The 14882-nt window shown below is 38.5% G+C and overlaps 1 protein-coding gene across 1 annotated transcript in view; it reads left to right on the forward strand.

Moving 5' to 3' along the window:
* The window catches only part of KIAA1958 (KIAA1958 ortholog), a 147201-nt gene that overhangs the window by 130528 nt on the left and 1791 nt on the right, over positions 1-14882 (forward strand). The window contains exon 4 of the mRNA XM_028107872.2: positions 4143-4315. Within this exon, the coding sequence (XP_027963673.1) occupies positions 4143-4315 (173 nt within the window). The remainder of the gene's footprint in view (positions 1-4142; positions 4316-14882) is intronic.

Raw genomic sequence — 14882 nt, forward strand, 5'->3', positions numbered from 1 at the left:
TCCCTCTTACCAGATAAAGATTATAGAATTTTCTTTTTGTTTATAGACCTTGGAAATTTCACCAAGATATGTTTATATATATCTTATATAAGAAGATATGTCTTCTTCAGTATGTATTTTGACAGTTCATAAACCTTAACACTCTAAAGATTAAAATCTCTTTGATTAGTGGAACTTTTCTTATATTATTTCTTTCACTATTTATTTTATTCTCTCCTCTCAGAATTTTTTCTTTTGAATTCTTATAAGCTAGATTTTAAATTTCCTGCCTCAGTCTTCTACGCCTCTTAACTTCACCCTCATAATTTAAAAACTGTTATGACTTTGCTTGCCTGCATTCCAGGAAAATTCCTTCCATATCACTAATTCGTCTTTTAGCCATGTTCATTCTAATACCCAGCTCTTCTTTTAAGTATTATGTTTTTTCAATCATTTTAAATTTCCTGGGTCTTTCTTGTTCTCCTATTTTTCCTTTTCCAATGAAAGCTGTTCTTGTTTTAAGGATGAATTATGCTCTCAAGTCTATGTAAAGATATATCTGTGATCTTTTGAATTTTTTCCCATTGGATTAATTTTATGAGAGAGTGGGAATATGGAATTAGTTGCTCTGCTTGTGTAACTTGGTAACTTTCATGCTATTGGTTTTCCCCAGGTGCCAAGGAATGCTTGTTTGTGTGCTCACATTTTTTTTTAAAGATTTATTTATTTATTTGAAAGGGAGAGAGGGCAGGGGGAGGGGCAGAAGGAGAGGGAGAGAGAGTCTCAAGCAGAGACTCAGAGTCTCAAGTTGAGTGCGGAGCCCAACATGGGACTTGATCTCACAACCCTGAGCTCATGACCTCAGCCAAAACCAAGAGTCCAACGCTTAACCGACTGAGCCACCAAGATGCGCCCATGAGCTCACATTTTAAAATGGAAGTCTAGATTTATCATTACTGCTAGCTTACAGGGATTTCCTTAGATATTATTAAAGGCTCTTGTTTGATATATCTGGACACAGTTCACTCTTGAAGGTAATAGTTGAGCACAGTGTTTTGCAAGTGGACTTTAGCCAGCTGTAATGAGTGGACAAAGAAGTCCCCACAAATAGGTTTCTCTTCAGGGTGTGTAAGCTGAAAACAAGCTGGGAAGCAGGGAACTCTCAAATGTAGACTCAGGGGGAGTGTTACCTGACAGAGGGCATGTATTCAGCCATTTTTTGCTTTTTGTTTTTCCTTCCCTTTGTCCACTGGGGCTGCCTAGATATTCCTGAAGCAATGCCCCTTTTCTCTCTGACTCTGAGGGTGGCTTTTCACAGCGATTTCCCTCACTTTCCACACTGTGCTTGCTAACACCTATGCTGTAAATGATGTAGGTGGTAACCACGCATAGCAGGGTAATTGTTCAGATCTGGCCGTCCTTAAAGGAAGTGCATGACCCCACAGTCCACCCCTGCTCCCATGGCCAGCTCTTCTGAACTTTGAGCTTGAAGTTTGCCTGTTCTCTAACGGAAAAAAAAATGCAAATCCTTCTTTAGAGTAGTCCCCTCTTTCTCCTGTATTCAGTTGTAAGTCCTCCCTTTTGTTTATTTCTCCATCAATAGAGTCTCCTAAAAATTTCCTTGGCACCATAGCTCTACAACTTCTACTCAGAATTTTTAAAAAGCAATGTATTGGGTAAATTTATTTAATCTTTAAATACAATTATGAAAGAACCATATGTGTCATTTAATCATTTTCACACAATTTCTTTCCCATTATGTAAGCATTTGAGCGTACTTTACGTTTCTCTGTGTACTAGGATTTTGTGTTACATTTTCAGTGTACGGTCTCTGTCCTATGTTAAAAATGAAATTATTTAAGGCCATGGGATTGTTTCATGTAATAATTAAACTTAAACATCCTGTCTTACAGTGTGACTTTGCTATACTGAACTGATGGGGACTGCGCTGTGTTGCAAATAAATCTTTTGTTGTGGTTGTTTAAAAGCAAACAAACAGTGGAGCTGTAGTGGTTGTGTAAAATCAGACATAGTTCTCCTCACTGAAGATTAATACAAGTAAATGTTGGGGGCCGGGGTATACTTTTCATAAGTGGCTAATATCTAAATTGTATTCCATCCTGAAACTTTATCCATGTAGTACATGATTCCTTTGCTGTGGTGGCCAGAGCATCGAGTCAGTGGGACCCGAGTCCAAACCCTAGCTCTAACACTTGCTAACTCCATGACTTGGGACAGCCCAGTGCCTGGCACAGAGAGGGCACCTTGGTAAATATTGGATGAGTGGTGTATGAAGTTACTAAATGTATGAGGTTCAGTTTCCTTATCTGTAAAATAAGTATAACAACACAGTTGCTTAGCAATTACAGTAACTCTTGGCATATAGTAAGCATTCAGTTAACACTAGATGTAATGATAATAAATTTTGTACTAGAATCCTTTTATTGATATCAAGCAAGTCCCAGAAACAATGTGAGTTATCTCAGTTTATGAGGGTGGTGAGAGGAATATACTCACATGACATGGTCACTTCTGCTAGTCTTTCTAGCATTGTTTATTTCTCTTTTGCTATAGGCATTTATTAAAGCAGATTGTGTGTTTAACAGTTCAACAGCAAACTTAAAGGGTAAAGACACAGTCTTAAGGAGCAATACAAACCAACTGGAGATCTTCTGGACACAATTCCATCACAGTTCTAAGGAATAATAAAGCAAAAGTGAGATACATACTGGAGAGAATAAGGGAGTTCGGTTCATATGGGGAAGGTTGTGTAGAAGTGAGTTTGGAATTGGAATTGGAGGTGAGAAGAAAAGACACTGGGGAGACCATGTGGAGATTTCTCAGGCTACAGTGGGGGAAGGTTGGTATGGTGTCTTGGGCTGGGGACAGCAGGTGCTGGTGGTTGGGAGTTCCTCAGTAGGGGTGGTGGAAGGTGGGGTGACTTAGGCAAAGTGGAACCAATTTGCAGATCACCTTGGTAATTGCACCAACTTTCCATTTTGCTATTTCTCAACCTCTTAATGCCTTTTTTGAACATAGAAACATTCCAGAGACGATCAGAACCATTAGATAAAACTAGAGGTTGGCATTGTTTTCATTTTAAGGTGGTCCACCTTGTTGGGTTTTCTTTTTTTTTTTTTTAAGATTTTATTTATCTATTTGACAGAGAGAGACACAGCGAGAGAGGGAACACAAGCATGGGGAGTGGGAGAGGGAGAAGCAGCCTTCTGCCAAGCAGGGAGCGCGCTGTGGGGCTCAATCCCAGGACCCTGGGACCATGACCTGAGCCTAAGGCAGACACTTAACGACTGAGCCACCCAGGTGCCCTGGGCTTTTTTTTTTCTTTCCAAAGACAACAATTTAAACAGTTTAAGTTTGGTTTTAGTAGATCACAGAGTATAAGAGAGGCCTAATGGTTATGGATTTGATTATCTCTTCGGTATCCAACAATTAAAGGGAAGACCAGTTTTCATCTGATTTAGCCTGGCAATTGCAATTTAAAATCTGGGTCTCCTCTGACGTCATGTGAGCCCCTCTGGCATGTTCTCCCTTCTTTCTCGTAAAATTAGTCTCACTTTGCCTTCCATTCTGATTCTAAGCTAGCTGATAGGTTGGGGAGTCAGGGTTTAAATATCTCTTTGTTCGTTTGTGAAAAGAATCAAAGAAATATGCCAACACCATTTAATACAAGGCTGTCCAGGATGACACATTAGACACTACATTACAGAGAAATAACAGCTCTGCATACACTAAGGGTAAAGAGAAAGAATGTGTAACTTGTCTTCCCTTATTTCCTTCTATTTTTGTTGTTGTTATTGTTCATTTAAATGCCTTTTATTCCCAGTGAAAATTTTAGACAGAACATTCTTTGTTTTTCTGCATTCATTTTTTTTCCTTCAGTTATTGGAATGCCTGCATTAGTGCATCAGTTGATATATATAGCAAAAATACTAGGATCAAATGCAAGGTTACTGCATTGATTCCATGCTAGAAATATTGTTCCCTACTTTATTGATTCTAATATACATACACTTGATAGACATTTCATTTTTTAAAGTGTTATCTCTTAGGTGATTTCTGTTATTTAACATGATCCCAAGATATAATTCTCTAAAGAAGGGAATGGCAAATTATTTTAATGCTTTTATTGTTTTTGTTTCTAGCCTATTCTACTAAGCTCAACAAATTTCCTGTATTTAATATTAATGATGACTTGAATGATCTGTGTACCAGTGCAGTAAGCCCAAACACTACCAAAGCCACACGATATGCTCTGAATGTGTGGCGATATTGGTGCGTGACCAACGGGCTCAAAGATCACACGGACATCACCAAGGTAAGAAACTCTTTTTTTTTTTTTAAGATTTTATTTATTTATTTATTAAGATTTTATTTATTTATTTATTTATTTATTTGACAGAGAGAGAGAGTACAAGCAGGTGGAGTAGCAGGTAGAGGGAGAAGGAGAAGCAGACTCTCTGCTGAGCAAGGAGCCCAGTGCGAGGCTCAATCCCAGAACTCTGGGATCATGACCTGAGCCAAAGGCAAACGCTTAAACAACTGAGCCACCCAGGCACCCCAAGAAACTCAAGCTTACTTCTTCTCTTAGCCACTTTCACAGCTTCAAAGTGCTGGGTATTGTGTTAAGCATTGTGGGGAACACAGAACAGTTGCTTTTTGCTTGTGAAAACTTTGAAAGAACATGAAATCAAAAGAAAAATATACATAGTACAAAGCAGAATTTAATAAGTGTCTTATGGATGTACAGATCAGAAATGCCAAAAAATTCAGATGGATAAATTAATTTCAGATTGGTGAAACTAGTGAAGGAATTGATATTTAAGCGGTATTTTGGAGGAGAGTTAGAATTTCAGTAGAATTCGCTGAAGACGAGAGTCTTCTAGGCTGAGTGACATGAGGAAGAGTAAGATTTGGAGGGATAGACTCACTTGCCTGCAGCAAAGATTTCAGATAGGGAATAGTGGACTATAAAACCGGATTTTGATAAACCCTTAAACGCCAAACTAAAATCTTGTGAATATTGGGAAGCCGTTGAAGTTTTGTTTTATTTTTGTTTGTAAGGAGAGACTTTATCTGAAGGATTATTGCAGTGTGGCAGCAGGGAAGGGACTGTCAAAATAGGGAGAATGCTCTGACTATAAGATCTAAAGGGTTAAGCAAAAGGGAAACCACTGAAGTGTCTTTAACAGGGAGGAATATAGTGAAAGATATTTGGAAAAATTAATTGGAAATGATGAGCAAAAATTTATTTAGTATCCTTGGCCATCAGTTTCTCCAGTTGCAAAACAAGCTCTTAAAATCTCTTCCAATTTGAAATGTTCAAGGTTGGTGAATGGAAGGAAATATTTTTGGACATGTAGAGACAGAATAAAAAGGCATATTTTGATTTGGATACACTGAGTCTAAAGCAGACACATGTCCAGATGGACATGTCCAATAAACAGTTGGGGATGTGGGATTCAAAACATGGGAGAAAAAGGGGCACATGGCTGGCTCAGTCGGTAGAGTATGCAACTCTTGATCTTGGGGTCATGAGTTCAAGCCCCACGTTGGGCCTAGAGCTTACTTAAAAAAAATAAAAATATAAATAAGCAAGCGAACATGGGAGAAATGCTAAAGCTGGAAGCATAGAATTAAAAGTCTTGCACATAGAGGTCATAACGGAAGCCCAAGGCAGGTGACATCTCCAAGTTTGGGTTATGTGTTTAGGGCACCAACAATAGATGAAATAAGAAATCCAGGTTTCTACTTCTGACAGCATGGTGCTCTAGATACTGTGAGGGGCCTTTCTGTTCTATCTGCAAAAAGGAAGGAAAACATCCACAGTGCGTGTGTGCGTGTGCACACACACAAGACAACTGGACCTGGAGCAGGGAGCAGTAGCACATATGAAAGGCGAGGTTCTCCCTGAGGGCATATATTGATAACATTATTAAGAAAGGGAAGAGACAGATGCACGGAAGAACCCTTGATTTAGGAGAGGATGCTGAGGGGCACCTGGGTGGCTCAGTTGGTTAAGCAACTCAGAGTCCCGAGATCGAGCCCCACATCAGGCTCTTTGAAGAGAAACACCCAAAATATAGGGGATTGGGTTTTTTTGCAGATTAAAATCAACTAAATATGTGCTCACTAAAAAAAAACAACAACAGAAACCACCAGCCACTCAAGGAAATAGATCGCCATGAATGAGTTTGCACAGAGAGAACAAACAATAGATTTAGACACCAAGGACTTTAGATAGTATATTATAGACTAATATGTGTGAAATATTTATAGAAATGAAAAGAATTATACATTGAGCAAGCAACAACATAGTAACCAAAATAATCCAGCAGATTTGAAAATAAAGAATTTCCACTTGTGGCCATAGGGAGAAAAAGGTCCAAAATTACCCTTCTGCTGTAACAGCTGGAAAACTGAGCACAATATGTGCAACAACTGTTTTCAGATAGAACAGACAGCATAGGACTTGATCCCTTAGAGAAAGGTAACAAATGAGAGTACTGAGAAAGGTCTTGCATCAGATGTGGAGAATAGTTAGCTCTAGACTAAGCTCTGCTCTAATCCCACCCACCAAAATTTAAATGCTAGACCTAGGTGCATGAGAAGGTGCTAACATCACTAATCATCAGGGAGATGCAAATCAAAACTACAATGAGATGCCACCTCCCACCTGTCAGAATGGTTAGTGTCAAAAAGACAAGCAATAACAGGTGTTAGTAAGGAATGTGGAGAAAAGGGAACCTGGTGCACTGTTGGTGGGAATGTAAATTAGTGCAGCCACTGTGGGAAACAGAATAGAGGTTCCTCAGAAAGTTAAAATTAGAACTACCAAATGATCCAGCAATTCCACTTCTGGATATTTATGTGAAGGAAATGGAAACACTAACTTGAAAAGATTTATGCACCCCCATGTTCATTGCACCCTTATTTACAGTAGCCAAGACATGGAAGCAACCTAAGTGTCTACTGATGGATGAATGGATAAAGATTTTCTTTTTAATTTTATTTATTTGACATAGAGATAGAGAGAGAGGGAACACAAGCAGGGGGAGTAGGAGAGGGAGAAGCAGGCTTCCAGCTGAGCAGGGAGCCCGATACGGAGTTCAATCCCAGGACGCTGGGATCATGACCTGAGCTGAAGGCAGATGCTTAACCGTCTGAGCCACCCAGGTGCCCCTGATGGATGAATGGATAAAGAAAATGTGGTTCATATATACACAATGGAAAATTACTCAGCCATAAAAAAAGAAGGAAATCTTGCTATTTGCAACAACATGCATGGACCTTGAGGGCATTATGCTAAGGGAAATAAGTCAGAGATAGACAAATACCATATGACCTAACTTATATGTGGAATATAAAAACAAAACAAAATCAACAACAAAAAACTAAACTGAATTCATAGAAAAAGAGAAAAATAAAAAAAAAGATAAAAAAAAATAATAAAGAAAAAGAGAAAAGATAAGTGGTTGCTAGAGGTGTAGGGTGGGAGGGGGAAGGAAAGTAAAATGGGGGAAGGTGGTCAAAAAATTCAAAGTTCCAGTTATAAAATAAATAGGTCCTGGCAATTTGATGTACAGCTTGATGACCATAGTTAATAATACTGCATTATATATTTGAAGTTGCTAAGAGAGTAGATCTTAAAAGTTCTCATCACAAGAAAAAGAATTTAACTATATCTGATGATGGATGTTAGCTAGACTATGATAATCATTTTGCAGTACATACAAATATTGTATCATTGTGTTGTACATCTGAAACTAATGTAGTGTTATATGCCAATTACATTTCAATTCTTCTAAGTAAAAAAAAAAAGGCAAGACCCAGAAGGATTGAATGATTTTCAAGTAACTTAACTGTGTCCCAGAACAAAGCATAACAATATTTATAGGAACATAAAAATATCCAGAACCAAAGAAAAAAAATTCACAATGGCAACTAAACAAAAATTATCAGACATACAAAGAAGCAAGAATATATCCCTTAAAGAATGAATCAGTCAGTCGCTTCTCGGCCTTTTGACTAAGATCAAGTGAAGAATGAATCAATCAAAACCACCCCAGGGGCGCCTGGGTGACTCAGTCAGTTAAGCGACTGCCTTCGGCTCAGGTCATAATCCCAGGATCCCGGGATCGAGCCCCGCATCGGGCTCCCTTCTCAGCAGAAAGCCTGCTTCTCCCTTTCCCTCTGCCTGCCCCTCTGCCTACCTGTGCTCTCTGTCTCTCTGTCAAATAAATAAATAAATTATATCTTAAAAAAAAAAAAAGCCCAGATCTAACAAAGATTTTAGAATTAGCAGACAAGATATTAAACAGTTATTATAAAGAAGATAAACAAATGGCCAATGAGCACATGAAAAGACACTCAACTTCATTAGACCTCAGGGGAATGCAAATCAAAACTACATGAGATTCCACTTCATATCCAACAGGAAGACTACAATAGTAATAATTTAAAAAAAAGGTAATAACAAGTGTTGATGAGAATGTAGAGAAACTGCAACTTGTACACTTCTGATGGAGCTGCTTTGGAAACAGTCTGGCATTTCCCCTTGAGTTAAACATAGAGTTACTCTTGCACCCAGCAATTCCACTCCATGCATATACTCAGAAAACTAAAAACATGTATCTGTACAAAAAGTCATACATAAATATATGTTGTAGCTTTATTCACAATAGACAAAACAACCCAAATGCCCATGAGCAGAAGAATAGATAAAATGTCGCGTATCCATACAATGGAATATTATCTGGCAATGAAGAGAAATGAAGTACTGATAGAAGTTTATATGAATGAACCTAGAAAACATTATATTAAGCGAAATAAGTCAGAAATAAAAGAACAAATATGTATTATTCCATTTATGTAAGATATCTAGAATAGGCAGGGTCATAATGACAGAAGGTATGAGAGAGGTTACCAGGGGCTTGGAGGAGAAGGAAATGTGGAGCTATTGTTGAATGAGTACAGTTTCTGTTTGGGATGATGAGAAAGTTCTGGAAATGAATAGTGGTGGGAATTGTACAATGTTATAAATGTACTTAAAGCCACTGAATTGTATACTTACGGATGATTGAGATGGTAAATGTTGTATATATTTTACCACAATTAAAAAAAAACAAATCAGTAAAAGTGTAACTATTTCACCTTTATTAATAATAATTTTAAAATTCACCTGTTCTCACAGACCCCTATCAGCATTTCTTCATCCCCACTAACCTTAATCTTTTCTAGGCCCAAGAGCCTTGTCTCTCAGACTTTGTAGTTGTCTGTTACCGAGAACCTTTACGTTCCCATGCAGGAATCCCTGAAAAGAACCTAATTTCTCCACACTCTCCAAGGTTTAAATGAGTTCTGCATCCCAGGTGGATAAAATGTCCCATCTGTCCCATAGAGTGTGCCTTATCACTGCACTAGGATTTCTTAGTTTCCCCTGTGTTAGCTAGAGGAATCATAGATAAGAAAGAAGATAGATTTCAGTCTTTTGTAATCTATTCACCTGGGCGGCTCAAATTAAACATTTTTAATAATAAATCCTTAAGAAAGAGGTCAGTATCTTAGAGAATTAGCCAATATTTAGTAAAAAGTAAGAATTGTGATATCAAAGCCCATATTCTTCAATCTCATTTTCTTGGTCTAGATGCAGGATATTTTTAATCTAGTTGTGTCTTTAAAGATAGATAAAGGGGCACCTGGCTCTCTCAGTTGGTAGAGCATGTGACTCTTGATCTCGTGAGTTCAAGTCCCATGCCAGGCATGGAGCTGACTTTAAACAAAATAAAGATAGATATAGCTGGCAACAGACAAGGTGAGTAACAGCTCCTGATCTGGTTTGGTAGCTGGTGAGCCTCAAATTTAGTTGTTTGTTCAAGGGAGAAAGGAAAGAGTCAAATCAGACTTCAAAATATCATCTAAATAAGCAGGGTGCACACTGGCAGCCCCACTCTGTTATCTACTGTGTGAGTTCTACATAGTATTTTTCCTCGAGATTATTTTCATAAGTGTGGTCTGATCCTCACTGACCCATCTCCCTCGGGTTTGCTGCCTCGCTGACTTAGACATACTGCTGGAAAACAGAGCATCCTGAAGTTCCACACCTATCTTTCTAAATAAAGTAAAATCTGATTAACTGCTAAAAATGAAGTCATTTTTGTTGTCAGCAAAGGTGACTTCAAGACTCATTCATTTCATTCTTTTAGAAGAGTACTTGCAGTTCATAAGCATTTCTCCACTTTCTTCATCCCCCTCTATAAGATTATCCACAAAGGGGTTTGAGGCATTCCCCAAAAGTAATTCTTGGTTTTACTTGTCTTTGAACTCTTTCAAGTGTGAGGGATTACTGTGTAGTCCTGAAACTTTAAATTTGCCGCACAAGTCAGCTATTTCTTATTCTGTTCTTTTGGGAGTCATCCTACCCTATGACCAAGCTCTTACTTATTTTTGGTCATTTTTACCTCAGGGAAGCCAAGTTTATAATCCATGGTGAATTTTGACATGGTAAATCCATACAGAGTTGTTAATGAAGAAAAATAGTTTCTCACAATATCTTTATAACAAATCAACAAATTGAAGACCTTGGTAACCTGGGCAAATAACCACCAACGAAAACTCAGTGAAAACTAAGAAGGCAGCCAAAGTGGGCCAGAACGAATGGTTTCTTGTGTGCAAACAACATAAATTTTGTGACTTGACATTTCTCCCGGAATTGCTGTTGCTGTGGTTTTACTTTGAAACCTGTGGTATTCTATGTAAATCAAGAAAAATATTCTGCATCTTACGTCAGCTCGGTTCTCCTGACTGCAAGGTTAATTCGTTGACTTAACCCACATGTATCAGTTCATTGTGGATCACTGATGTCCTGCAGGCCTTCTGCTAGGTGTGAAGACCCACCTGGTCACGTAGAAGACGTAGTTTTTGCCTTCAGGGAGCTCTCAGTCCATGTTGAGAGACAGACATATATAAAAGAGGCTGTGCAATATGAAGAGGGCCATAATAAAAATTTAAATTAGGTGTTGTGGGATCCTAGGTGAGAGAGGAAGTTTGCTTAGGGAAGCCGGAAAAGCCTTTATTGTAGACAGCAGAATTTGAGCTAGAGCTGAAATAATGAACAGAGATTTTGCGAATAGAGAAGGTTTAGAGAAAAAAGCATTCTGGTCATAGCATGCATAAAGTCTTAGAAGCCTAAGAGGATCTGGTGGTTCCTGTGAATGGCACAGAGTTCAATGAGGCTGGAAAATAAAGTACAAAGAGAACAGCAGATTAGGCTACGGAAAGAGTATGTGTGTACCAGTTAACTATTGCTGCAGAACAAACTGCCCAAACGCTTAGGGGCTGAAAGCAACATTCATTTTATTTGCTCTTGATTCTATGGGTTGTTCTCACCTGGGAGAACCTATAAGACCAAAGCAGATAAAAGCAGCATCTCTGAAGCCTTAGTTTGGAATTCACACATTGTTACTTCTGCCACCTTCTTTGGTGAAGATAAGTCATGGCCAGCCCAGATTCCAAGGGTGGGAAAATAGATCCCATCTTTTGATGGGAGGAGTAGCAAAATCACTTTGCAGAGGTGTGTGGGAACAGGGAGGGGAGGAGATGTTGTGGCTGTCTTTGCAAACAATATACCGGAGGGTGAAAGCAAACTGTAAAGTCTTGCTTACAAGGTGAACAGTTTGAAATTGATCCTAAGGGCAACAGGAAGCTATCAGAGGTTGTTGTTGTTTTAAAGATTTATTTATTATTTTAAGGAGAGAGAGAGAGTGGGGGGGGCAGAGGGAGAGGGAGGGAGAGAGAATCCTCAAGCAGACTCCCTGCTGAGTGAGGAGCCAGACGTGGGGCTCAATCCCAGGACCCTGAGATCATGACCTGAGCTGAAATCAAGAGTCGGCCACTTAACTGACTGAGCCATCCAGATGCCCCTCAGAGGTTGGTTTTTTTGTTGTTGTTGTGTTTTGTTTAGTTTTTAAGTACCACGGTAATAAGGTTTTCTGCTTAACATCCCTTATTAAGGAACCCTTCCTCTCCTACAATCCCCATGGTTACTGAAGAAGCCATCATGTTAGTACAGTGCCTACCTTTTGATCAATTGTTTAGATCAGGAATGAACTAACCAGAATCCTTTCTTTAGATTTTTTTTCTACTATAGATACTGTAGATGAGAATTGAACATTGCCAGTAGCTGACTGAGGCTGTAAGATGCAGATCTTAGGGAGTGCTAGGGAGTTATGTTTTAAGCTATATAAAGAAAGCCACTCTGCACAGAGAGGCAGAGATGAGAGGCAGAGTCCTGATGGTCTTGGAGTCCACTAAATCTGACATCCCTCTTTGCCTAGGCTTCTTCAAATGTGGCTTAGCTCTCGGACCAAATGAATCCCAACTAATACAAAGAGAGGTTAACACCTGCAAGTAGGGAGTTGGAAGTGACAACATAAAAATCTGAAACCAGTTGAGTTTGAGGGTCATGGTTATTTTGACTGGTTTTTACTGGTATATAAGAAAGCTGTTGCTTTTCATATTTTGTATGTAGCTACCCTACTGATGGCTTTTCAGTTGAATCTCTTGGAATTTCCTAGACCAACAATCAGATTATCAGAAAACAATTATATTTTATCTTTTTCCTTTAGTATATACGCATATACATATGCACGTATGTGTGTATGTGTGTAATTTTTTTTTCTTGTTTTGCCTGGTTTGCTAGAACCTCCAAAATAGTGTTTTATATATAGTATCAGATATTCGGCAAGTTCATCCTGTTCCTGACTTTATAAAAAAAAATTCTAATGTCTCCATCTTAGGTGTAATTTTTATCGTTCTTGTCTGTAAAATACTCTTCACCGTAGTAAGAGGATTTTTTCTTCCAATCTAAATTTAATTTGAATTTTAAAAAATTTGAAATAGATATCAAACTTCCAAGTAATTTTTCAGTAATTAGCAAGTTCGTATTACTTTCTCTATAAGTAAGTCAGTTATATTAACATATTTATTAAGATTGAATCATCCTTACACTCTGCAACAATCCCTACTTGTCTTGATGTAGTACTGCTTTCCTGTAGCTCTGAATTTGATTTGATAATATAGGCAGTCCGTGTTTTTTGTGGTACCGTGTTAATTGCTACTCTGGATTTCAGAGTTGTGTATCAGAGGCTTGTCCTCATTTTCCAAGGTTATGACATGCACCGCTCTTACTTAACATAGCACTGTGCAAAACGAAAACTGCCTGTTTATGTTTATATTCATATACTTTTTTTTGGTATATCTGTTAGATTTGAATTGGAGAAAAATGAAGACCCTTTCTCTTTCCTATGCTCCAAAACTTTTAAATACAAAAGCTAGGGGCGCCTGGGCGGCTCAGATGGTTAAGCGTCTGCCTTCTGCTCAGGTCATGATCCCAGGGTCCTGGGATCAAGTTCCGCATCGGGCTCCCTGCTCCTTGGGAGCCTGCTTCTCCCTCTGCCTCTCTCTGTCTCTGTCTCTCATGAATAAAAAAAAATAAATAAATACAAAAGCTAAATAGACTCCATAAAGCCATCTCCTTAGGAGTGATATACATCTCTGACAATAATTTCACTCTATTTTAGGGCACTTCAGATCTTTTACTTCTTTTTTTTTTAAGATTTTATTTATTTATTTTTGAGAGACAGAGCACAAGCACGAGCAGGGGGAGGGGCAGAGGGAGAAGCAGACCCCCCCCTCCGCCAGCTGAGCTCTGAGGAGCCCAAAGCGGGGCTCAATCGCAGGACCCTGGGATCATGACCTGAGCCAAAGGCAGACGCTTAACCAACTGAGCCACCCAGGTGCCCTCTTTTACTTCTTATTGAACCAGCTTTGGTAACTGAAAATTGTTCAGGTCACCTAGATTTTCAAATTAATATGTATAAAGTATATAATGTTCTTTCATATTTTTGATTCATTTTCTAGAGTTACTGTCTCATTCCTGATATTGTTTAAATGTATATTTCCGGGCACCTGGGTGGCTCAGTTGGTTAAGCAACTGCTTTCAGCTCAGGTCTGATCCTGGAGTCCCGGGATTGAGTCCCACATCGGGCTCCCTGCTCGGCAGGGAGTCTGCTTCTCCCTCTGACCCTCTTCCCTCTCGTGCTCTCTGTGTCTCATTCTCTCTCTCTCAAATAAATAAATAAAATCTTTAAAAAATAAAATAAAATAAATGTATATTTCCTTTCCTCTTCTTTCTCTCTCTCTCTTTGGTCAGCCCTTCTGGAAGTTTGTCAACTTTATAGGTCTTTTCAAAGATTACATATTTTCATTTTTAAATTCAAATTTATATCTCTTCTAGTTTATTATGTTTTATTTTTATTGATTCACTTTATTATTTTTTAATTTGGTTTACTTTCTCTAGCTTTTTGAGCTGAATAATCAGTTTGCTTATTTTCCATACAACTTTCTAAAAAAGTCATTCAAGACTGATGTTAATGAGAGTGTATTTAGCATATCTCATGCATTTTGATATGGAATGTTTTCAGTTTGGTTTGTTTTTAATCTCTAAGTCAGTTTTTATTTTCTGTTTGACCCAAGGGCAGTTAGAAGAATGAATGTTACCTGTCCAGTTTGTACTTTTAAAAAGTTTTCTGTTGAGAGTTTCTTTTGTCCTAGAATGTGTACTTGGCCTGAAAGGACTATGAGCAAAGTCTGGTTTTCTCTTTCTAGCTCCCTCTTGAAAATAAAGCCTGGGTGGCTCAGTCAGTTAAGCATCTGCCTTTGGTTCAGGTCATGATCTCAGGGTCCTGGGATGGAGCCCGAATTGGGCTCCCTGCTCAGTGGAGAATCTGCTTCTCCCTCTGTCCCCACCCCCCGCCCCTGTGTGAGCACAACTACTCTCTCTCAAATAAAATAAATATAGATTTTTTAAAAGTTAAAGAAAAGAA

Source organism: Eumetopias jubatus, unplaced genomic scaffold (genome assembly GCF_037043125.1).
Source record: "Eumetopias jubatus isolate StellerSeaLion01/CBP00866 unplaced genomic scaffold, mEumJub1_p1.0 scaffold_15, whole genome shotgun sequence".
Taxonomy (NCBI): domain Eukaryota; kingdom Metazoa; phylum Chordata; class Mammalia; order Carnivora; family Otariidae; genus Eumetopias; species Eumetopias jubatus.